Source organism: Trachypithecus francoisi, unplaced genomic scaffold (genome assembly GCF_009764315.1).
Source record: "Trachypithecus francoisi isolate TF-2019V2 unplaced genomic scaffold, Tfra_2.0 Lachesis_group10, whole genome shotgun sequence".
Lineage (NCBI taxonomy): Eukaryota > Metazoa > Chordata > Mammalia > Primates > Cercopithecidae > Trachypithecus > Trachypithecus francoisi.
In genome coordinates, this window is record NW_022681455.1 from 109,780,631 (window position 1) to 109,805,370 (window position 24,740).

The 24,740-nt window shown below is 45.0% G+C and overlaps 1 protein-coding gene across 2 annotated transcripts in view; it reads left to right on the forward strand.

The window, feature by feature from the left end:
- Positions 1-9: 9 nt before the first annotated feature.
- Positions 10-24,740, forward strand: part of UTP4 (UTP4 small subunit processome component) — a 39,258-nt gene continuing 14,527 nt past the window's right edge. The window contains exons 1-9 of one of the 2 annotated variants that reach the window (XM_033218807.1): positions 10-97; positions 864-1,024; positions 4,694-4,885; positions 6,049-6,133; positions 9,150-9,239; positions 13,051-13,262; positions 20,702-20,873; positions 20,979-21,070; positions 24,045-24,141. In XM_033218807.1, coding sequence (XP_033074698.1) covers positions 866-1,024; positions 4,694-4,885; positions 6,049-6,133; positions 9,150-9,239; positions 13,051-13,262; positions 20,702-20,873; positions 20,979-21,070; positions 24,045-24,141 — 1,099 coding nt within the window. In that variant the 5' untranslated portion in view covers positions 10-97; positions 864-865. The remainder of the gene's footprint in view (positions 98-863; positions 1,025-4,693; positions 4,886-6,048; positions 6,134-9,149; positions 9,240-13,050; positions 13,263-20,701; positions 20,874-20,978; positions 21,071-24,044; positions 24,142-24,740) is intronic. The other variant, XM_033218808.1, reaches the window with a different exon arrangement.

Consider the following 24,740-nt stretch of genomic DNA (forward strand, 5'->3'; position numbering starts at 1 on the left):
GCCAGGAGCACTTCCGGGGCAGAGCCTGAGAGCGCGCGCGCACGTGGGGCCGGGGCGGAGAGAGGCGAGCGCCGGGAAGGGGAGAGTGCGGCAGCTGGTGAGTTGGGGAAGGGGCGTGGGAAGCGGCTGCGAGAGCTGGGAGTCTTACACGGTGGGCCGGCCCAGGGTCCGCGTCCGGCTGATCTCCTTGTCCCGAGGGTCTCCTTGTCCCGAGGCTGGGTGGGGGCTACTCTGTAGACTCTGGGAGAAGGAAGGAGAGGCGAAGACCGCGCGCGCCTCAGGCGCCCTGGCCCTGCCGAACGCGCCTGCTCTGTCTGCGGGTTCCTAACCTTGAAGCTAGACGAGTGAGGGACGAACAAGACGCAGTCTCTACTCTGGCCCAGTATGTATGTTGGCCGGCGTCGGGGGGACGGGGTAGGGTAAGTGACAGACGTCAGACCAGGCAGCCAGAGTAAGTCAAACCCTGTCGCTTCTTCCTCAAGAGGAGCTCGGTTCTGCCTGCCCCATCAACCTTGCTGTCACTACCTCAGTTTAGGTCTGTTTGCAAACTTAACAATAGAGTTGAGGAGAAATGCTTGCTAAAATGCGGATTCCTAGGCGCCCCGAGATTGGAATTCTGGAGCTATGGAGTAGGATCCTTTTTGATTTTTTGCTGAAGCCTCCTTGTTATTCAAACCATCCTGAGCTTTTTGAAGATTGAGCAATTCTTGGGGGTGGGGGGCATTGTTAGTAGCTATTTGGAAATGAACTTCAGGGAGATGTTGGAGCCTACTGTCCAGAACAGTGATATTAAGGAACTGAATACTATATGTGACATACTGCAGTTAACGTTTAACAATAATGACTCTCTTTTCTCCCCGCAGGAATGGGTGAATTTAAGGTCCATCGAGTACGTTTCTTTAATTATGTTCCATCAGGAATCCGCTGTGTGGCGTACAATAACCAGTCAAACAGATTGGCTGTTTCACGAACAGATGGCACTGTGGAAGTTTATAACTTGTCAGCAAACTACTTTCAGGAGAAAGTAAGTCATTTGGGAGTCTGATATAGTGTTTTCATGTTAATTTCTTCGGAAGTTCAAGAAACTTGTCTTTTATAATCAAACTAATAGAGGACTTCCAAGTCCCTCTGAAGTTGTTTAGAACTACCGAACTTCTGGCCGGGCGCGGTGGCTCAAGCCTGTAATCCCAGCACTTTGGGAGGCCGAGACGGGCGGATCACGAGGTCAGGAGATCGAGACCATCCTGGCTAACATGGTGAAACCCTGTCTCTACTAAAAATACAAAAAACTAGCCGGGCGACGTGGCGGGCACCTGTAGTCCCAGCTACTCGGGAGGCTGAGGCAGGAGAATGGCGTGAACCTGGGAGGCGGAGCTTGCAGTGAGCTGAGATCCGGCCACTGCACTCCAGCCTGGGTGGCAGAGCGAAACTCCGTCTCAAAAAAAAAAAAAAAAAAAAAGAACTACCGAACTTCTGAGATCTCCTGTCTAACTGATGAGAGAAGCTCAGTTTCAATCTGTGTAATGTTGATTAGAAGGGTCCTACCTAGAAATGTGTCATCTCACTGCCTGTCATTGGAAACTGAGATTTGCTGGATCTTTTGGCCACAGGAAGGGAAATTGTTGGTATATCAGTCTCAACACCATTGCAGCTTTGGTAAGCAACATTTCCTGCTGGGAGTGTCAGTACTGTTTCATTGTCAGTTCAGAAAAAAATGATAATACATTTTAATATCAGAAACTTTTTGGTGATGTGATGGCAGGAAGGTGGAGTCCAAAGTTCATCTGTCTGAGAGGATGTACATCTACATGTCTAAATTTGGGAGTAAAGGAGATTTAAAATTAGGTAAAATGTCCTTTGGGTGTATGCAGAGGTCTATCAGTCCTTTTTCTTCTCCCCTCCAAGGTCACTGACTAGTAATTTTCTTCAGGTGCAACATCTTAGTACATTTTGAATGACTGTTATGTACTGGGTACTGTGATGTAAATGAATAGATGGGCAAATGAGTGAATTCAGTGCCCAGCAGCCTGGTACCTGGAATTTGGGCATTCTGTAAATGTTTCTCGGTGAATGAGTGGCAAATACTGGGTACTAAGACAGATGTCAGAGGCCTTACCTTTACGGAGCTCAAAGACCAGTGGGAGAAACGTAAGTGTACAGTCTCCAACCTGTAAAATAAATACGATAAATTGAAACACAGGCATAGAACCTTAATAGAGAATTGCCTTCCCTGAGAGGTGGGTTTAGGAAATGTGGAAAGGGATGATTTACTGAGCTCACCCCTGAAGAACTAATCAGAATTTAAAAACTACAGGCCCACCACAAATGGGTTACATTCTGTAGTATGAAGAACATGTGATGGTGTGTGCTTATTGCATCCTGTGATTTTCTTTATCTTTTCTTTTTCTTTTTTTTTTTTTGGAGACAGAGTCTCACTCTGTCACCCAGCCTGGAGTGCAGTGGCGTGGTCTTGCCTCACTGCAAGCTCCACCTCTCTCTCCTGCCTCAGCCTCCCAAGTCGCTGAGATTACAGGTGTGCACCACCACGCCTGGCTAATTTTTTTATTTTTGTAGAGACGAAGTTTCACCACGTTGGCCAGCTTGGTCTTGAACTCCTGACCTCAAGTGATCTGCCCACGTCAGTCTCCCAAAATGCTGGGATTACAGGTGTGAGCCACCGTGCCAGACTGATTTTCTTTTTATTGTTTTTTTTTTTTTTTAACAGTCATGGTTATATTGTGATTTTTTTGTTTGTCATTTATAACAGTTATAACTATATACTTTGTGTGTTTTTTTAATGTCTTCCATGCAGAACTTCCAGTTTTATGAGAATAGGAACCATGTCAGTGATAATCACATCTGCATTCCCACCATTTATCAAGTGCCTTGTACAGAGCCACTGCTTAGTAAATGTTTGTTGAATGGTTAAGTCAACCATTCCTTGCCTAGTGTTCCTTATTTTCTTTTCTCCTTCATCTGTTTTCTTTATTTTTCAACAGTTAATTAACTCAGGCTAGTTTCCTGCTTTCCTTATATTCCTTTTCCTACTAGATATGATTGCTTAGCTCTGTCAGTGACTCTCAGCAAGAAAAAATTAGTATGTTAAAGTGAAAACTTTAGGGCATAGTGGCTCACACCTGTAACCCCAGCACTTTGGGAAGCCAGGGCAGGCAGATCACCTGAACCCAGGAGTGCAGACCACCCTGGGCAACAGAGTGAGACCCCATCTCTAAAAAAAAAAATAATAGGTAGGTGTGGTGTTGTATGCCCATAGTTCCAGCTATTTGGAGAGTTGATGCGGGCGGATCACTTGAGCTTAGGAGGTTGAGGCTACATTGATCCCTGATCGGGCCACTGCACTCCAGTCTGGGTGACAAAATGAGACCCTGTCTCAAAAAAAAAATAAATGAAAGTGGGCCTGGTGTGGTGGCTCACTCATGCCTATAATCCCAGCACTTTGGGAGGCCGAGGCGGGCAGATCACCTGAGGTTGGGAGTTCAAAACCAGCCTGACCAACATGGAGAAACCCCGTCTCTACTAGAAATACAAAAAAACTAGCAGGACGTGGTGTCACATACCTGTAATCCTAGCTACTCAGGATGCTGAGGCAGGAGAATCGCTTGAACCCGGGAGGCAGGTTGCGGTGAGCTGAGATTGCACCATTGCACTTCAGTCTGGGCAACAAGAGCAAACCTCCATCTCCGAAAAACAAAAAAGTGAAAAGAATATGAACATATGAGCTAGGAGTAAGGAGACCTTCTTTCACCTCATGCAATTGACTTTGGCACTTTTGGCAACCCACTTAACCGATATGTATCTTGGCCTTCTCAAGTTGAAATAGGAAAAATTAGAGCTGGGTGCAGTGGCTCACCCCTGTAATCACAGCACTTTGGGAGACCGAGGCAGGCAGATCACGAGGTCAGGAGACCGAGACCATCCTGGCTAACATGGTGAAACCCTGTCTCTACTAAAAATGCAAAAAAAAAAATTAGCTGGGCATGGTGGCGGGCACCTGTAGGCCCAGCTACTCGGGAGGCTAAGGCAGGAGAATGGTGTGAACCCAGGAGGCGGAGCTTGCAGTGAGTCAAGATCGCGCCACTGCACTCCAGCCTGGACGATAGAGCAAGACTCCGTCTCAAAAAAAAAAAAAAAGAAAAGAAAAGAAATAGGAAAAGTTATACTTAGTTCCTTTTTTGTCAAGCAGGTCTAAGAATAAAATACCTTGATAGATATGAAAACTTTTGAGTTGGGTGCAGTGGCTCACACCTATAATCCAGGGACTTTGGGAGACCAAGGCTCACTGCAGCCTCTGCCTCCCAGGCTCAAACAATCCTACCCTGTCAACCTCCGTAGTGACTGGGACCGTAAGTGTGTGCCACCACACCTGGCTACTTTTTATATTTTTTGTAGAGACTGTGTCTCCCTCTGTTTCCCAGAGTGGAGTGCAATTTAAACCTTTTCTACTGAAAATGTTTTGCTGAACTAGTCCTAGTAAAAGAAACAAATTTAACTGTATAAAAGTAGTTAGAATTTGAGCTGAAGAAACGAAAATGTCAGTAGGCATGATCTGAGAGCACAAAACTCCACACTAGCTATTTATGAGGAAGTTGTTTTTGCCATGTTGCCTGTGACCACTCAGTATCGGTACCTGATGAATTTGTGGGAATGTTGAGAAGTTACGGTGTCTCTGCAGTTTTTCCCAGGTCATGAGTCTCGGGCTACAGAAGCTCTGTGCTGGGCAGAAGGACAGCGACTCTTTAGTGCTGGACTCAATGGCGAGATTATGGAGTATAATTTACAGGCATTAAACATCAAGTATGCTGTGGATGCCTTTGGAGGACCTATTTGGAGCATGGCTGCCAGCCCCAGTGGCTCTCAACTTTTGGTTAGTAAGCAACTGTTGGTAATTCAATCCAAAATTTCTCTTGTGCCTGCTCAAACTTTCTTGCCTGTGCTTATAGGAGAGTAACAACGTATTATGGCATGTGGCAACCCCAACTACAAGGTTGAAATTGATACTGAAGATTTAAAAAATCCCCAGCGCCAGGCGCGGTGGCTCATGCCTGTAATCCCAGCACTTTGGGAGGCCAAGGCGGGCGGATCATGAGGTCAGGAGATCGAGACCATCCTGGCTAACACAGTGAAACCCCGTCTCTACTAAAAATACAAAAAAATTAGCCGGGCGTGGTGGTGGGCGCCTGTAGTCCCAGCTACTCGGGAGGCTGAGGCAGGAGAATGGTGTGAACCCAGGAAGCGGAGCTTGCAGTGAGCCGAGATCGCGCCACTGCACTCCAGCCTGGGCAACAGAACGAGACTCCATCTCAAAAAAAAAAAAAAAAAATCCCCATTATTCTTCTTGCTGCTTGTCTGGACCTTGTTGATTCATTTATGAAATGATAGGATTACATCAATTCAACATTTCACAAACTGTGTTCTATGGAATTTGGAAATGTAGAGGTTTTTTTGTTTTGGTATATTTTGTGTTTTATGATAAATTTCATTTCAGAAATACAGCATGTTTAATCCTGCTGTAAATTCACAATGCACATCGTTATATGAAGAGTTCTAAGAGTCCCTTCAGCAAGTTAACCTGTGCACTAGTCTTTCAGCACAGTGTTTCAAAAATTTGACCACACACTGAGACCCTTCACATAATTACCATTAGAATGGGTGCTTCCAGATCTTTAATTCTCTGTGATGAATCTCATTCTTTTTGATCTGCACTAATTTGCACCATATCTTAAGGTGTTTCCATTTAGGTTATAATGTTAATAGGTCTTTCTAATTCATGTCATATGCAGGAATGGGGCCACTAATTAGAACTCTTAATATCAGTCTGTTTTCTGTCTAGGATATGAAGGCTACTGAGAATACACTATTAGTTTCTTGATAACTAGTACTTTGTTTCTCTCACAAATGATTTTTCTCTTTCAGGGCAACTGATAGCTTTAAGGAGGAAGAGAGAACGAGAGAGAGTGTGTGTGTGTGTTTAGTCCTATAAAATGTTTACTGTTTATCTTGTCTGTTTACTACCTATTTCTGCAATAGGTTGGCTGTGAAGATGGATCTGTGAAACTATTTCAAATTACTCCAGACAAAATCCAGTTTGAAAGAAATTTTGATCGGCAGAAAAGTAAGGGTCATTTTTCGTGGGGCGGTAAATAGCCTTAACAAGAAGTTAAGTTTCTGTGCCACTGGAGATGGGATATTTTCCCATGAATCCAAGTAATATTTTATCTCTACTGAGTACAGGGAGGATATGTGCTAGAAGCCTTCCCCAGCCCAGGCTTTACCTATTGTAAATAGCATAGTTGTGACTGCTTGGTTAAGTAATAATATAGAAAACCAGAAATCCAAAATTGTAAAGCTAGTGTTTCTGTGGAGGTCAATTATTAGTTATCATTTACTTTTGTGATTTTTTTTTTTTTTTTTTTTTTTTGAGACGGAGTGTCGCTCTGTTGCCTGGGCTGGAGTGCAGTGGCCGGATCTCAGCTCACTGCAAGCTCCGCCTCCCGGGTTTACGCCATTCTCCTGCCTCAGCCTCCCGAGTAGCTGGGACTACAGGCGCCCGCCATCTCGCCCGGCTAGTTTTTTGTATTTTTTGGTAGAGACGAGGTTTCACAGTGTTAGCCAGAATGGTCTCGATCTCCTGACCTCGTGATCCACCCGCCTCGGCCTCCCAAAGTGCTGGGATTACAGGCTTGAGCCACCGCGCCCGGCCTACTTTTGTGATGTTTTAACAAGTGTACCTGAAGTCGTGTATTACAATTTTGTCATTAGGAACTGTGGTTCTTTTCTTTTTTTTTTCTTTTTTTTTTTTTTTTCTGGAGGCAGAGTCTCTCTCTGTCACCCAAGCTGGCAGTAGCAGTGGCGTGATCTAGGCTCACTGTAATCTCCGCTTCCCGGCTTCAAGTGATTCTGGTGCCTCAGCCTCCTGAGTGACTGGGATTCCAGGCATGTGCCGTCATGCCCTGCTAATTTTCGTATTTTTAGTAGAGACAGGATTTTACCATGTTGACCAGGCTGGTCTCGAACTCCTGGTCTCGCTCAAGTGATCCACCTGCCTTGGTCTCAAGTGCTGGGATTACAGGCCTGAGTCACTTGGCCTGGCCAAGGAACTGTGGTTCTTAATCCTTCTGGTGCATTCAAGTTGAATGAGGGAGTTTATAAACAATTGCCCATCCTTGGGCTTTACCTGGGCTGAATTGGCATTGATCCTTTAGAACAGGGGTTGGCAAAATATTTCCGTAAAGGACCGGATAGTAAACATTTTAGGCTTTGACAACCCTACAGTGTAGTGCAAGAGCAGCTGTAGACAATACTGAAACTAATGGGCAAGGCTGTGCTCCAGTAAAAACTTTATTTACAAAAACAAGCAGTGGGCCTGATTTGGCCTGTGGGCCACAGTTTGGTGACCCATCTTCTAGAGGATAGCAGCTGTCCTCTGTGTCCATTAGTAATACTTGTCCTCTCCTGATCAGATTCTTGCTTCATTTTTAATATCTCTTGGGTGCTTTTTTTTTTTTTTCCTGAGATAGAGTCTTGCTTTGTTGCCCAGTCTGGAGTGCTGTGGCGTGATCTTGGCTCAATGCAACCTCCCCCTCCTAGGTTCAATCTGTTCTCCTGTCTCAGCCTCCTTAGTAGCTGGGACTACAGGTGCATGCCACCATGCCTGGCTAATTTTTGTATTTTTAGTAGAGATAGGGTTTTACCATGTAGGCCAGGCTGGTCTCGAATTCCTGACCTCGTGATCCACCCACCTTGGCCTCCCGAAGCGCTGGGATTACAGACGTGAGCCACCACGCCTGGCCTGGGTGTTCTTTTTCAATTACAAAGGTAATACAATGCTTTTTAAAAATCTCATACATTTTCCCAAGTATGAAATAGAAAATAGGTGTCTCAGCTGGGCATGATGGCTCACACCTGTAATCCCAGCATTTTGGGAGGCCGAGGTGGGTGGATCACTTGAGGTCAGGAGTTTGAAACCAGTGTGGCCAACATGGTGAAACCCCATCTCCACTAAAAATACAAGAATTAGCCAGGCGTGGTGGCAGGTGCCTGTAGTCTCAGCTACTAGGGAGGCTGAGGGAGGAGAATTGCTTGAACCTGGGAGGCGGAGGTTGCAGTGAGCCGAGATCGTACCACTGCACTCCAGCCTGGGCAACAGAGTGAGACTCCATCTCAAATAAATAGGTATCTCATTTCCACTCTGTGGGCAACAGTTTGGAACTAGTCCTTTAGACTTTTTTGTGTATTCATGTAGAAGTACATACATTTCTTGCACTTAATCCACTGCAGACATCTTTCTGTGCCAGTCATGGCAGTCTGCATGGCATTCCATTTTATGGAATGGAATTATTTAGCCTAATTTCTATTAAAATATATATATGTATTTTTTTTTCTTTTTTCTTTTTTTTGGAAACAGGGCCTCACTCTGTCACCCAGTCTGGAGTGCAGTAGCATGATCACGGCTTACTGCAGCCTTGATCTCCCGGGCTCAGGTGATCCTCCTACCTCAGCCTCCCAAGTAGCTGGGGCTATAGGTGTGCAACACTATGCCCGGCTAATGTTTTGAATTTTTTGTAGAGACAGGGTTTCACCATGTTACCCAGGCTGGTCTTGAACTCCTGGGCTCAAACAATCCGTCTTTCTTGGCCTCCCAAAGTGCTGGGATTACAGACATGAGCCACCACACCTGGAGGTGTGTGTGTGTGGGTGTGTGTATGTGTATATATATATGTATATTTATTTTACTACTATAACCAGTACTGCAATGAACATTCTTGTATACATATTTTTGGGCCCTCATGGAAGTATTTATTTTTGATCAGTTCCCAGTGCAATTACTGGGCCAAAAAGTATGCACATTTAAATTTCGTGAGATCACTTCCAGCCTCATCCCTAAAAGGCTATATTTATTTATACTTCCATTAACTATTTATACATTATGAAAGTATCAAATACTTCATTGTCAATCCCAGGGCAGAGTTGTGCCTCATCTGTTACAAAACGGTGCTTCAGGGAGTACTGTAGACAAGAGAGCTAAGATTGTAGAACACTCTAGAGATAATTGTGGGAAAAGAGCTCAGTTACTCTTTGTATATATTTATGTGTATGTCACTTTCTTTTTTTGTTGTACAACTCCCAAGGTCGCATCCTGAGTCTCAGCTGGCATCCGTCTGGTACCCACATTGCAGCTGGTTCCATAGACTACATTAGTGTGTTTGATGTCAAATCAGGTGATTGTTTTTTCTCAGTTCATTTGGGATGGGGGGGTGTGGGTCTTGTTTGTCAGATTCACATTTCTGGGTTTTCAAAAGCTTGAGCCTTTGTCATGCTTTCATGATCTTTGTGGCCTAACATGTCATTAATCTTCTGAGATGTCCGCAATGAATTTTACTCCTTTCTTGGATTACTACCACTGTTTTTAGGGGAATCTTGGATCTTCAGTAAGATGTAGTATTTTTTATTCATCGTAATAAGAATTCACAATAAAATTCTCTCAACTAGTACGTTCATTCACAGTACATTCATGTACTATGAACAGTAGAATTACCTATGTACAGATCCCAGTCCTTGGTAAAAATGGGTTTCTGTCATTAAGGAACATAAGGTCTTCGTAGCATAATTGGTGAAACATGAGATCAGAAAAGCAGAGAACCGTGATATTTTCTGTTCTTTACCTGGAAAATTGGCTTCATAGAATCCTTCATTGATGGGGTTGATCTCAACTTGTTTGGTGGACATGTCTGTACTTCCGTCTGAGATACAGAGATAAAACAGGTTGGCTGGGCGTGGTGGCTTACGCCTGTAATCCCAGCACTTTGGGAGGCTGAGACAGATGGATTACCTGAGGTCAGGAGTTCGAGACCAGCCTGACCAACATGGAGAAACCCCGTCTCTACTAAAAATACAAAATTAGCTGGGGTGGTGGCACATGCCTGTAATCCCAGCTACTCGGGAGGCTGAGGCAGGAGAATCACTTGAACCCGGGAGGCAGAGGTTGCGGTGAGCCGAGATTATACCATTGTACTCCAGCCTGGGCAAAAAGACCGAAACTCTGTCAAAAAAAAAAAAAAAAAAAGTCAAACACCTTTTTCCTTAATGCTCAAGTAATTTTTTTATTTGTTATATATGCATATATAAAGAATTCCTTGCCGGGCGCAGTGACTCATGCCTGTGATCCCAGCACTTTGGGAGGCTGAGGAAGGCAGATCACCTGAGGTCAGGAGTTCGAGACCAGCCTGACCAACATGGAGAAGCCCTGTCTCTACTAAAAATACAAAATTAGCCAGGTGTGATGGCCCATGCCTGTAATCCCAGTTACTCAGGAGGCTGAGGCAGGAATATCACTTGAACCCAGGAGGTGGAGGTTGGCATGAGTCAAGATTGCACCATTACCCTCCAGCCTGGCAACAAGAGTAAAACTCTGTCTCAAAAAACAAACAAAAAAATTCCTTTAGCTTATTACAAAAAAGAGGGAGTCCTTCTGTGTCTCTCTCACACTCCTCAAGGCAAACCACTTGTGACCCTTACCTGATTCTTTTGGTATCTATCACTACAGCACCTAGCATGCTTTTTATGCTACATTTTGATTTTTCAGCTTTAGACCATTTTTTTACTGACTTCTATGACTTGCCCCTCTTTTTCTGCCATCTGCCACAGGCATCCACACTTTCTCCTGATCCTCCCAGTATGGTTATATTATAACTTTGTTCAGATTAGTAGTTGATGTTTTCATTATTATGTAAATTTACTTTCTTTTCCTGTATCCTCATTGTTTAATAGTGTCTCTGTCTCTGTCTTACTGATACAATCCCACATTTTTCCAGTTGCATAAATTAGGTTCAAGTCCATCTGGTTTTCTTTTTGTTTTTTTGTGTTTTTTATGTTTGTTTTTTTTTTTGAGACGGAGTCTCGCTCTGTCACCCAGGCTGGAGTGCAGTGGCGCTCATTGCAAGCTCCGCCTCCTGGATTCACGCCATTCTCCTACCTCAGCCTCTCCATGTAGCTGTGACTACAGGTGCCCGCCACCACGCCCGGCTAATTTTTTGTCTTTATAATAGAGACGGAATTTCTCCGTGGTCTCGATCTCCTGACCTCGTGATCCGCCCGCCTTGGCCTCCCAGAGTGCTGGGTTTACAAGCATGAGTCGTCGCGCCCAGCTGATTCCATCTGATTTTCTTTCTCCACTTTTATCTTTGTGAATAAGTCCCTCCCAGTGCCTTCTGACCCACTCCCATCTGGCTTAGCCACTCTGGGCCTGCTGCACAACTGTGAGATCTGGAACTCTGATTTTTCCGTTGTTGTCAGGATGTCCTTTGCTTCTCTATTGGATAGGACCTCCTGTTTCTGTGTTACTCACTTTCTTGGTTTATCCTTTGGTGCATCCTGAATAAGAGTGCATGAAAAATAATTCTAGGTTGGAATTCTTTTCCCTTAGAATTCTGAAGCCCTGGCTCCGCTGTCTTCCAGCTCCTTGTATTATTAGCAAGTCAGATGCCATTCTGTGAGTTGATCCCTTTGTATAGGACCTGTTTTATTTTTTTCCCCCCAGGAGCTTTTAAGATGTTTTCTCCTTACTGTTATGAAATGTAATAATTAGGTTTCTTTGTGTGTGGATCGATTAATTGTTCTGGACACCTGGTAGGTTCTTTTCATCCAATACCCATGTCCTTCAGTTCTGGGGGGAAATTCTTTTATTTTTCATTTCTTTCTCTTTTTACTATGCTTTCTGAGAGAGTTTGTCATTTTTATATTTGAATTATCTGTTGAGTTTTTCATTTTTGACATTTCCAGAGTTCTTTTTTGTTTCCTGAATCTTCTTTTTTATAGCGCTCTCTTTTTGTTCCATTATACAGAAAATCTTCTCTAAGGCTATTCATAATTGTCAGGTGTTTTTCACTCTGCCTGTTTCCTTCCTGTTATTCATTTATTTGTTTCTGTTAGTCCATTTGGCCTCTGTCTTTCACATTAAAGGCTTTCCTCATGTCTGTTGATCATCTCATCACTGCATCATGTGGCTTACTGGGCTTGGGTTTCACTGAAGAATGATCTGGCTGTACTGCTTATTCCGGGTAGCCCTGAAGCCAGAATCTTCAGATCTTTTCTTTTGTGCCAGTTATGTTCCTCAGAAATGGTTTTTCATTTTCCTGCCTGGTGAGTATTGGCCTGGCTACCAGCATTCTAAGGGGAAAAAAAAGAATGGTGTTCTCAACATTCAATGAGAAATGTTCGCTTAATCCTGGTTTTCATATACTGCTTCTGCCTGATAGCCCTCCTCAGACAGCATCTCCAGTATTCTGCTGACGTGCTTTTTGGGAGCTTCCCCGCTTCTTAGTCAGGGCATGGCTATCTGGGGGGTCTACCAGCTGGTAACGAATCCCTCTTTGAAGCCCCACTTACTCCTCTTCTAGAATATCTGGGTTCCCCAATTCCTGAGTCTAAGGATTCCATAGTATAAATCAGGTGGCTTCTTGGCCACCTTCCTCTCTGCTGACCTGGGACTTAGTTTCAGGGCTCTGCTAAGTCCATTGCCACTACTTGTCTGCTTTCCAGTTCCCCAAATTTTGTCACTGTTCTCTCCCTTTCCTGTGGGATTTTGGAAAAGAGCAGAGTGTAATATGTGTGTGCAGTTGACCAGCGTTAAGTGAATGTCCCAAATATCTCTTTCCATTTCACCTCCCCAAAGGGGGTTTCTGTTCTCATTCTCTTCCCTCCCTTCCTCCCTCCCTCGCACCTTCTATCCCATTCCTATTAGGCTCTCCCAACACCCCTTCTCTTCAGGTAACCATTTTGGAGTTCTGAGATCAGGTTCACCAGAACTACCATTTATAGGCTGACTGTGTTCAGTCAGCTCACCTACCATATCATGCTTACCACAGGCTGGTTTGTTATATTTTGTTTTGTAGAGATGAGGTCTCACTTTGTTGCCTAGGCTCGCCTCAAACTCCTGGGCTCAAGCAGTCCTCCCACTTTGGCCGCAGACAGATTTTGAAGACAAACAGAGAAGTAAGTACCATTCAAAGGTGTGCTTTTCTGATTTTTCAGGAAGCGCTGTTCATAAAATGATTGTGGACAGGCAGTATATGGGCGTGTCTAAGCGGAAGTGCATCGTCTGGGGTGTCGCCTTCTTGTCCGATGGCACTGTCATAAGTGTGGACTCTGCTGGGAAGGTGCAGTTCTGGGACTCAGCCACTGGGACGCTTGTGAAGAGCCATCTCATCGCTAATGCTGATGTGCAGTCCATTGCTGTAGCTGAGGTGAGTACAGTCCCTGTTTAGAGTGGTTGATGTACAACCTCGGGGGTGAGCAGAGAAAGCAGCCTTAGTGATGTGCCACGAACACTGGTTCCTGATCCTGATGTACTGGAGGAAGATGAATTTAGGAAAATGCATCTGAAAACCCACATTGTTTCCATGGTATCTAACAATTGGTTAGAGAATGCAGGATTCTCCAAGAGATTAGTTAGCATTGAGATTTTCTTCAGACACTGCTCACCTCCAGTTCATCTTGTCTGATTGTAGATAGGGTGCAGCAGCCTGAAAGAATCTCGAGAAGCACTCTTTCTCTCTGTCCAGGTGCTCTGCTGCTTCCTGTCTGTTTGGAACATTAGAAGATAACTTTTTAGTGATTTTAAAAATGTTCATTTTCTTCTATTTGAATAATCCTCAAGTAGATTTGTGTTGAACAGATAGGCCTCTTTTCCTTTGGTAACATGAATTCTTCTCTTTTAAAACCTTTGTATTTATTTATTTATTTTTAATTTAATTAAAAAAATAGAGATGGGGTCTCCCTGTGTTGCCCAAGGTGGTCTTAAATTCCTGGGCTGGGAGATCCTCCCATCTCAGCCTCCCAAAGTGCTAGGATTATAGGCAGGAACCACAGCACCTGGCCAAATGTCTTACTTAGTAGTAGTAGTCTTTTCTTTTCTTTTCTTTTTTTTTTTTTTTTTTGAGGCGGAGTTTTCCTCTTGTCGCCCAGGCTGGAGTGCAATGGCGTGATCTAGGCTCATTGCAACCTCTGCCTCCCAGGTTGAAGCTATTTTCCTGCCTCCGCTTCCCCACTAGCTGGGATTACAGGCCCCCGCCACCACACCCAGCTAATTTTTATATTTTTAGTAGAGACGGGGTTTTACCATGTTGGCCAGGCTAGTTTCAAACTCCTGACCTCAGGTGATCCACCCACCTTGGCCTCCCAAAATGTTGGGATTATAGGCGTGAGCCACTGTGCCCGGCCTATTTTCTCTCTCTTTTATTTTTTAGACAGTCTAGCTCTGTCGCCCAGGCTGGAGTGCAGTGACACAATCTCGGTTCACTGCAACCTCTGCCTCCTGGGTTCAAGCGATTCTCCTGCCTCAGCCTCCAGAGTAGGGGGGATTACAGGCGCCTGCCACTGTGCCTAGCTAATTTTTATATGTTTATGGTTTCACCATGATGGCCAAGCTGGTCTCAGACTCCTGACCTCAAGTGATCTGCCTGTCTTGGCCTCCCAAAGTGCTGAGATTACGGGTTGGCCTCCCAAAGTGCTGAGATTACGGGTATGAGCCACCACACCCTGCCTATTATTTTCTATGACATAATATTGTAGAAGAATGGTAACATGAATTCTCATTCAGAAACCTTTGAGTATTTTAGTGGTGAGACATGGAAAGTGACTTTATTTGTTGAATACCTCCTTTATTCTTTATCTCCTTAGTTTGAGAATGATGAGCTATCCTACGTGCTGACATCCATATTCTAGTGTAGTGTTCCTATTCCATGCCATAGGTTTTTTGAGAATAGTTTGATGTATGCTGAAGCCCTGAAAAACATATAGATGTCACATGTAAGTGACAATAGTGATATAAGTTGAAATGAGTGGGATACATTCCCCTTTAAAAATAGAGTTTTAATCTACAGCAGTTGTAATAATTATACTTAAGAGTTAATTATTGGCCAGGCGTGGTGACTCATGCCTGCAGTCCCAGCACTTTGGCAGGCCAAGGCGTGCGGATCACTTGAAGTCAGGAGTTTGAGACCAGCCTGGCCAACATGGTGAAACCCCGTCTCTACTAAAAATGCAAAAATTAGCCAGGTGTGGTGATGGGCGCCTATAATACCAGCCACTTGGGAGACTGAGGCAGGAGAATCGCTTGAACCCAGGAGTCGGAGGTTGCAGTGAGCCAAGATCGCGCCATTGCCCTCCAGCCTGGGCGACAAAAGCGAGACTCCATCTCAATAATATTAATAATAATAATAATGATTTCACCTAAGAGAAATAGAATAGAGAGTAAAGGAGAAGTCCTTGCCTTCCAAATCTCTTTCTGGATGGGACTTTAAGAACACTACCCTTTAAAAGAATTTTTTTTGAGACAGTCTCGTTCTGTCGCCCAGGCTGGAGTGCAGTGGCACAATCTCGGTTCACTGCAACCTCCGTCTCCTGGGTTCAAACAATTCTCCTGACTCAGCCTCCCGAGTAGCTGGGATTACAGGCGCATGCTACCATGCCAGGCTAATTTTTGTAATTTTAGTAGAGACTGGATTTTACCATGGCCGGTTTGAACTCCTGACCTCAGGTGATCCGCCCGCCTCAGCCTCCCGAAGTGCTGAAAATACAGGCATGAGCCACCACCTCTGGCTTTTTCTTTTTGTTGTTGTTGTTGGGTTTTTTTTTTTTTTTTGGAAATGAAGTAAACTGTGTAGTTGGAGATTGGGGAGTGTTTGAGTTCCTAAGCTGCTGGGTATGTCCACTTTTGTCTTAGGCTAATGGTTTTCAAGTAGTGTCTTTAGAGATGAGGGAGAGGCTCCTCAGAGCCACCTTACGTGCTGTCCTTGGAAAATGCTTTCCTTTCTGCTACACAGTCATGACCCTACAAGGGAGCTGGCATGAGGTTAAGGCAGTGTGGTGTGCCCAGAGCACAGGCTTTGGGGCCTAGATGGCCGTGTTTGTTATGTCTTTAAGCCCTTTGGAACTCTGGTTTCCTTATCTGTGAAAAAAGTTACTAAATGATGATTAGACAGAAAAAAGTTATAATCATGATTCATACAAGTATGAAATGGAAATAAGTCAGATTTTCTGTAATTCCTTATTGAGGGAACCGGTAAGATATTTCAAGGAGTTCATCCCGGGAGGCAGAGGTTGCAGTGAGCTGAGATTGTGCCGTTGCACTCCAGCCTGGGTGACAGAGACTCTGTCTCAAAAAAAAAAAAAGATTTTCCAAACTTCAGCCTTTTTACCATTAGTTTTGTAATTCTCCCCAATACTTTATTTACTTTTAAACTATTTTAAAAGTGTACATTTCAGTGGAAAATTCATTCACGTTGTTGAACAGCATTTATCACCACTATCCATTTTCAGAATTTTTTGAGACGGAGTCTTGCTCCGTCACCCAGGCTGGAGTGCAGTGACCAGATCTCAGCTCGCTGCGAGCTCTGCCTCCTGGGTTTATGCCATTCTCCTGCCTCAGCCTCCTGAGTAGCTGGGACTACAGGCGCCTGCCACCTTGCCCGGCTAGTTTTTTGTATTTTTTAGTAGAGGCGGGGTTTCACCGTGTTAGCCAGGATGGTCTCGATCTCCTGACCTCGTGATCCGCCCGTCTGGGCCTCCCAAAGTGCTGGGATTACAGGCTTGAGCCACTGCGCCTGGCCCATTTTCAGAATTTTTTCATCACCACAAACAGAAACCTGTACTCATTAAATACTGCCTCCTCATTCCTTCCTTCTCTCAGCCTCTGGTCACCTCTATTCTACTTTCTGTCCCTATGAATTTGCATATAACATTTGTCATTTTATGGCCGGGCGCCGTGGCTCACGCCTGTAATCCCAGCACTTTGGGAGGCCGAGGCGGGCGGATCACAAGGTCAGGAGATCGAGACCACAGTGAAACCCCATCTCTACTAAAAATACAAAAAGTTAGCCAGGCACTGTGGCGGGCGCCTGTAGTCCCAGCTACTCGGGAGGCTGAGGCAGGAGAATGGCGTGAACCCGGGAGGCGGAGCTTGCAGTGAGCCAAGATCGCGCCACTGCACTCCAGCCTGGGGGACAAAGCGAGACTCCGTCTCAAAAAAAAAAAAAAAAAAAATTTGTCATTTTGTATCTGGCTTATTTTACTTAGCATATTGTTCTCAAGGTTCATCCATGTTGCAGCTTTAGCAGTATTTCATTCCTTGTTGAGACTGCATAATATTTAAGTGTGTGTTTTGTTTATCTGTTCATCTATTAGTGGACATTTGGGTTGTTTCCATCTTTTGGCTGTTGTAAATAATGCTGCTCTAGGCCAGGCACGGTGGCTCACACCTGTAATCCCAGCACTTTGGGAGACCAAGGCGGGTGGATCAGTTGAGGTCAGAAGTTCAAGACCAGCCTGGTCAGTATGATGAAACCCCATCTCTACTAAAAATATGAAAATTAGCCGGCATGGTGGTGTGCGCCTGTAATCCCAGCTACTTGGAAGGCTTTGCACTCCAGCCTGGTCAACAGAGTGCAACCCCAGCTCAAAATAATAATAATAATAGGCCGTGTGTGGTGACTTATGCCTGTAAACCTGCCACTTTGGGAGGCCGAGGCGGGTGGATTGGCTGAGCTCAGGAGTTCCAGACCAGCCTGGGCAACATGGTGAAACTCTGTCACTACTAAAATACAAAAAATTAGCTGAGTGTGGCAGTGTGCACCTGTAGTCCCAGCTACTCAGGAGGCTGAGGCAGGAGAATCGCTTGAACCTGGGAGGCAGAGGTTGCAGTGATCTGAGATCACTCCACTGCACTCCAGCTGGGGCGACAAAGCAAGACTCCGTCTCCAAACCAGCAAACAAAATAATAATGCTGCTCTGAACATTGAGGTACAAGTACAGGTTGAGTGTCTCTGATCTGGTTCTGCTTAGAAGCAGAAGTGGTTCAGATTTTGGATTTTGGAATATTTGCATATACATAATGAGATATCTTGGGAATGGGACCTCAGCCTATACAAGAAATTCATTTCTGTTTCATATGTACCTGATACACATAGCCTGATGGTAATTTTGTACAATATTTTATTTATTTTATGAGTGAAACAAAGTTTTGACTGCAATCCAGCAGATGAGGTTAGATGTGAAGTTTTCTACTTGTGGTGTCATGTTAGCACTCAAAAAGGAGTTTGGATTAGGAATCCTTTTTTTTTTTTTTTAGGCTGAGACTACAGGCTCATGCCACCACGCCTGTCTAATTTTTGTTTTTTTGTTTTTTTGTTTTTTTTGAGACAGAGTCTTGCTCTATTGCCCAGGGAATGCAGTGGCGCAATCTCCGCTCTCTGCAAGCTCTGCCTCCCGGGTTCACACCATTCTCCTGCCTCAGCCTCCCGAGTAGCTGGGACTACAGGTGCCCGCCACCACGCCCGGCTAGGTTTTTGTATTTTTTTTTCAGTAGAGACGGTGTTTCACCCTGTTAATTTGGATGGTCCCGATCTCTTAACCTCGTGATCTGCCTGCCTCGGCCTCCCAAAGTGCTGGGATTACAGGCATGAGCCATCGTGCCTGGCCTAATTTTTGTATTTTTAGTAGAAATGGTGTTTAGTCATGTTGGCCAGGCCGATCTCTAACCCCTGACCTCAAGTGATCCGCCCTCCTCAGCCTCCCAAGGTGCGTGAGCCACCACGCCCGGCCCTGCATTAGAAATCTTCAGTCTGTATTTGCAAAGCTGTTTGAGTTCCTGCCTTCGGTTCTTTTGGATGTGTTTGAGTTCCTGCCTTCGGTTCTTTTGGATGTGTATCTTCGTTACTTTTTTTTTTGGAGGCAAGGTCTTGCTCTGTCACCTAGGTGGAGTGCAGTGGTATAATCCTAGCTCACTGCAGCCTCTGCCTCCCAGGCTCAAGCAATCCTCCTACCTCAGCCTCCCAAGTGGCTGGGACTACAGGCATGCACCACCAGGCAAAGTTTTTAACGTTTTTTGTAGAGATGCAGTCTCACTGTGTTGCCCAGGTTGGTCTCAAATTCCTGGGTTGAAGTGATTCTCCTGCCTTCGAAAGTGCGGGATTGTAGATGTGAGCCATCGTGTCCAGCCACATTACTACTCTTGTTTGGGTTTTTTTGTTTGTGTTGTGAGTTATGTTTTTTTGTTTTGTTTTGTTTTTTCTTGTTTATTTCTTTCGTTCTTTTTAAAAATGAGACTTTGGGAGGCTGAGGTAGGCGAATCACCTGAGGTCAGGAGTTTGAGACCAGCCTGGCCAACATGGTGAAACCCTGTCTCTACTGAAAAAAAAAAAAAAAATGCAAGCCCGTGCACGGCGACTCACACCTGTAATCCCAGCACTTTGGGAGGCCGAGGAGGGTGGATCACCTGAGGTCAGGAGTTTGAGACCAGCCTGGACGATATGGTGAAACTTCATCTCTACTAATACAAAAATTAACCAGGCATGGTGACACATGCCTGTAATCCCAGCTACTTGGAAGGCTGAGGCAGGAGAATGGCTTAAACCAAGGAGGCAGGGGTTGCAGTGAGCTGAGATTGTGCCATTGCACTCCAGCCTGGGCGACAAGAGTGAAACTCCGTCTCAAAAAAAACAAAAACAAAAATTAACCAGGTGTGGTGGTATGTACCTGTAATCCCAGCTACTTGGGAGGCTGAGGTGGGAGAATCTCTTGAACCTGGGAAGGCAGAGGTTGCAGTGAGCTGGGATCATGCCAGTGCATTCCAGCCTGGGTAACAGAGGGAGACTCCGTCTCAAGAAATAAACATAAAAAAATAAAAAATAAAGATGAGATCTCACTGTGTTGTACAGACTGGTGTCCAACTCCTGGGCTCAAGTGATCCTCCTGCCCAGTCTCCTGAGTAGCTGGGACTATAGGTTTGTGCTTCTCTGCCCACCTTGTTTATTTAAGAAACTTTCTTATTGGTGTTTCTTGCATTTTTTTGTTTGTTTGGTTGTTTTTTGTTTTTTTGTTTTGAGCCAGAGACTTGCTCTGTCGCCCAGTCTGGAGTGCTGTGGTGCGATCTTGGCATACTGCAACCTCTGCCTCCCAGGTTCAAGTGATTCTCGTGCCTCAGCCATCCAAGTAGTTGGGATTACAGGCATGCGCCACCACGCCCAGCTAATTTTTGTATTTTTAGTAGTGACAGGGTTCACCGTGTTGGCCAGGCTGGTCGCAAACTCCTGACCTCAAGTGATCCACCCAACTCAGCTTCCCAAAGTGCTGGGATTACAAGAGTGAGCCACCACGCCTGACTGATGTTCCTTGGATATTTTTAATGAAATAAACATTATTAAGAAACACCTGTTCTAGTTTCAAATAAAGGATTGTCAGTATTTTTATTGGTTTAATACATTTCTTTAGTGATAATAACTTGATTATGTTAAATATTCCTACTAAACGACATGCTATGGATTTCTTTGTTTAGGTTTTCTCTTATGCTCTTTCGAAAGATTTAAATTTCTCAAATAGATTCTAGGTATTTTATCTCTCAATGCTATTCTAAGGAGATCTATGTTGTATATATGAAGCATTGCTGTGTTGTTCCTACTCTAGACGTTGTTAATTTTGTCAGTAGGGGGCGCATTGTTACCAGTGTCTGAGCTTGCTCCTCTGATGGAATCCTTAGCTTCTGGAGGGAAAAGACCCTTGTAACTTTCCTACTGATTCTGGGCGTAGGTTTACGCCTAAGCTGCCAAGACAGAAAACCTCAGGGAATATTTTTCCAACCAGACCTTGTTTTGCTTACATGTACCTCCCTCATGATTTAATTCCTCAGCAAGAAGACAGTTTTGTGGTGGGCACAGCCGAGGGAACAGTCTTCCATTTTCAGCTGGTCCCTGTGACATCTAACAGCAGTGAGAAGCAGTGGGTGCGGACAAAACCGTTCCAGCATCACACTCACGACGTGCGCACTGTGGCCCACAGCCCAACAGCACTGATATCTGGAGGTGGGTTCCCCTCCTGGCGAAGCTGCTGCTTTACCCTGTCCAGCTCTGGCTGTTCTTGTGCAGGACGACTTCTAATTCTGTACACCTTCTCCCCTGCTTTCCCAGGCACTGACACCCACTTAGTCATTCGTCCTCTCATGGAGAAGGTGGAGGTAAAGAATTACGATGCTGCTCTCCGAAAAATCACCTTTCCGCACGTAAGTGTCCATTCCAAGCCCCTGCCAACCCCTCATCTCCCCATCCCTGTGTCCGCCTGTCCCACAAAGCTGAACACAGCTCACGCTTGGCAAATTTGTAGGACTGTTTTTTTTTTTTTGAGACAGAATTTCGCTCTTGTTGCCCAGACTGGAGTGCAGTGGCATGTTCTTGGCTCACCGCAACCTCCACCTCCCGGGTTCAAGCGATTCTCCTGCCTCAGCCTCCCGAGTAGCTGGGATTACAGGCATGTGCCACCGTGCTTGGCTAATTTTGTATCTTTAGTAGAGACTGGGTTTCTCCATGTTGGTCAGGCTGGTCTCGGAACTCCCAACCTCAGGTAATCTGCTTGCCTTGGCCTCCCAAAATGCTGGGATTACAGACACATGAGCCACCGCGGCGCTCAGTCTTGTAGGCCTTTTTTTTTTTTTCTTTTTTTTTTTTGAGACAGAGGCTCACTCTGTCACCCAGGCTGGAGTGCAGTGGTGCAACTCTACTCCAAGCTCCGCCTCCCAAGTTCATGCCATTCTCCTGCCTCGGCCTTCCAAGTAGCTGAGACTACAGGTGCCCGCCACCACCACACCCGGCTAATTTTTTGTATTCTTAGTAGAGACAGGGTTTCACTGTGTTAGCCAGGGTGGTCTTGATCTCCGGACCTTGTGATACTGCCACCTCAGGCTTCCAAAGTGCTGGGATCACAGGCGTGAGCCACCGCGCCCAGCCCCCCCTTTTTTTTTTTAACCATCTGGGACATGGAGATATTGTAGGACTTTCTGTAGCTCTTTCTTGATTCCTTCTGTTTTTGAGGCAAGCCACTGCAAAGACATTTATGGGGGGTAGGAGATATGCAGCAGCACACCTAGTTCAGTTTCTGGGGGAACTTTTCCCTTTTCCAATTAGTTGTGGGTTATGGGAATTTTGTTAGTTTGTCTTTCAGAGTAGGCTCTCTTCTGGGTGGGAGCAGGAAAACTCAGGCTTCTAGTATTCTAGGTAAATGGTACCATCTTCCAAAGCTAGAGAACTTACTCCCCACACCTGCTGCCCCGTTCATTCAACCAGTAAACCTCATTGAGTCTACTCATCAGTATCTTTATACATACGTTGTAGAGATAGATCGATCGATCGATCGGTCGATCAACAGCTCTATTGAGGCATATTTGATATATTAAAAACCATACATATTTAATGCATATAGTTTGATAAGGTTGAACATAGTCCTCATAATCTCTTGAATCGAGTCATTCGTTTCTCTTTGTCTACGCTGGCATCATCCTAGTTTGGATCAATGTCTTTTCTCATCTGGGTTCCTTTACAGTAGCTTCTTAATCATGTCCTTTTATTTCCATTTGTGTCTTTCTAGCCTATTCTTCATTGATCTTATTTTATTTTATTTTATTTGTCTTTTTTGTTGTTGTTGTTTGAGACGGAGTCTTGCTCTGCCACCCAGGCTGGAGTGCAGTGGCCGGATCTCAGCTCACTGCAAGCTCCACCTCCCGGGTTTACGCCATTCTCCTGCCTCAGCCTCCCGAGTAGCTGGGACCACAGGCACCCGCCTCGTCGCCCGGCTAGTTTTTTGTATTTTTAAGTAGAGACAGGGTTTCACCGTATTAGCCAGGATGGTCTCGATCTCCTGACCTCGTGATCCGCCCGTCTCGGCCTCCCAAAGTACTGGGATTACAGGCTTGAGCCACTGCGCCCGGCCCCTTGTCTTTGTTTTTTTGAGACAAGGTCTTGTTCCGTCACCCAGGCTGGATTGCAGTGGTGTGATCTTGGCTCACTGTAACCTCTGCTTCCTGAGCTCAAGCAGTCTTCCCACCTCAGCCTCCTGAGTCACTGGAACCACAGGCATCCGCCACCATGCTCAGCTAATTTCTTTTTTTCTTTTCTTTTTTTTTTTTTGAGACGGAGCTTTGCCCTTGTTCCCAGGCTGGAGTGTAGTGGTATGATCTCGGCTCACTGCAACCTCGGTCTCCTGGGTTCAAGGCGATTCTCCTGCTTCAGCCTCCCTAGTAGCTGGAATTACAGGCATCTGGCACCATGCCCGGCTAATTGTTGTATTTTTAGTGGAGACGGCCCCACTGATTTCGAACTCCTGACCTCAGGTGATCCACCAGCCTTGGCCTCCCGAAGTACTGGGATTAGAGATGTGAGCTACTGCGCCTAGCCTCGGCTAATTTTTTTATTTTTTATTTTTTTTAATAGAGACAAGATCTCACTATCTTGCCCAGGCCGATCTCAAACTCCTGGTCTCAAGCAATCCTCCCACCTCAGCCTCCCAAATGCTGGGATTACAGGCATGAGCCACTGCTCCAGGCCCATTGATCTGTTTTAAAGCAACTTTGTTCATCACTGCATGCTTCAAAGCCTTTGATTATCCCTGTTGGCTTCAGCATAAAGACAGTTTCCTTAGTGTGTCTTATAGAACCTCTCTCCATCCAGGCCTGGCCCTTCAGCTTCCTGTAGCACCTCTCATGCTTGTAGCACCCCTACCCAGGCTAGCCACTCTCAAGGTCTTTTTGTTCCCACAAATACTCTTACCTTTGAGCTATGTCACATGCCATCGCCCTCCTCAGAACATTCTGCCCTGCCTCCTTCGCCTGACTGGTCTTTCCCAGTGAACCTCATCTGGGCTTCTGTGTTTACCACCACACGTCTAGGTTAGAAGTCCTCTTTGCTTATTTTTCAGTACATACTGTGTTTAGCCGTGTTAAAATTCTTGTCACACTAAAGTCTAATTGCTGATTTAGTTCTGTGTCACCCCTTTAGAAGCATCTTGAGAGCAGTAGCTATGTTTTAATTCATCATTGTGTTCATAGATCCCCGGGCAGTGCCTGGCATATGGGAGTACTTAGGAAATATTTGTCAAGGAAATGGATTTCAGTGGTAAAAAATGTGCTAAGGTGGTGCTGCTGTATCTGGTACTGAGGCAGTAGATGACCCTGACTTATTTTTTAACTTTTTGATTCTTGGATATAGCGACGTCTCATTTCCTGTTCTAAAAAGAGGCAGCTTCTCCTCTTCCAGTTTGCTCATCACTTGGAACTTTGGCGACTGGGATCCACAGTTGCAACAGGTAAAATGATAGCACGTTTTTTTCAATAAGAAAACTGGAGAGAGAAGCCAGAAATCAGAATTGCGGTTGGAATTCTGCTTATAGAAAAACTGAAGTAGACTTTTGTGTCCATTTTAACTAATGGTTTACCCACCCATTAGATAAAGCAAATAAGTTATTTAGAGTATTAGAATCTTTAGTAGGATATTGAATCATCTCTTAAAGTTTTATGGCTCTAGGTGGTGCACTGCAGGGTGTAGTAACTGAGATGAAAACAGGCTGTTGGAAAATAACAAGATTTAATGATGGGTAATGATGATCCTGTATGAAAAAGAAGATCACATGGATCTTATTGGAGTGACAACCTAGTGGCCTTTTTGTGTGACCTATTAAGGAAATGTTTGAGTCCTCTCTTTTGCAGTGGATTAAAATTGAGGCCACACAAACTCCACCTGCGTGCCTGGCTATGGAATAGAGCTTCAGGGAATTAGTGATGTATCAGAGGTAGAAGCAAAGGAAGTACTCACTGTTTTCCTCTTCATATACACCTCAAAAATTGTGAGCTTACATTTTTCTGATTTCCCACTGATAGAGATTCCATTCTTCCAGGGAGTGACTTT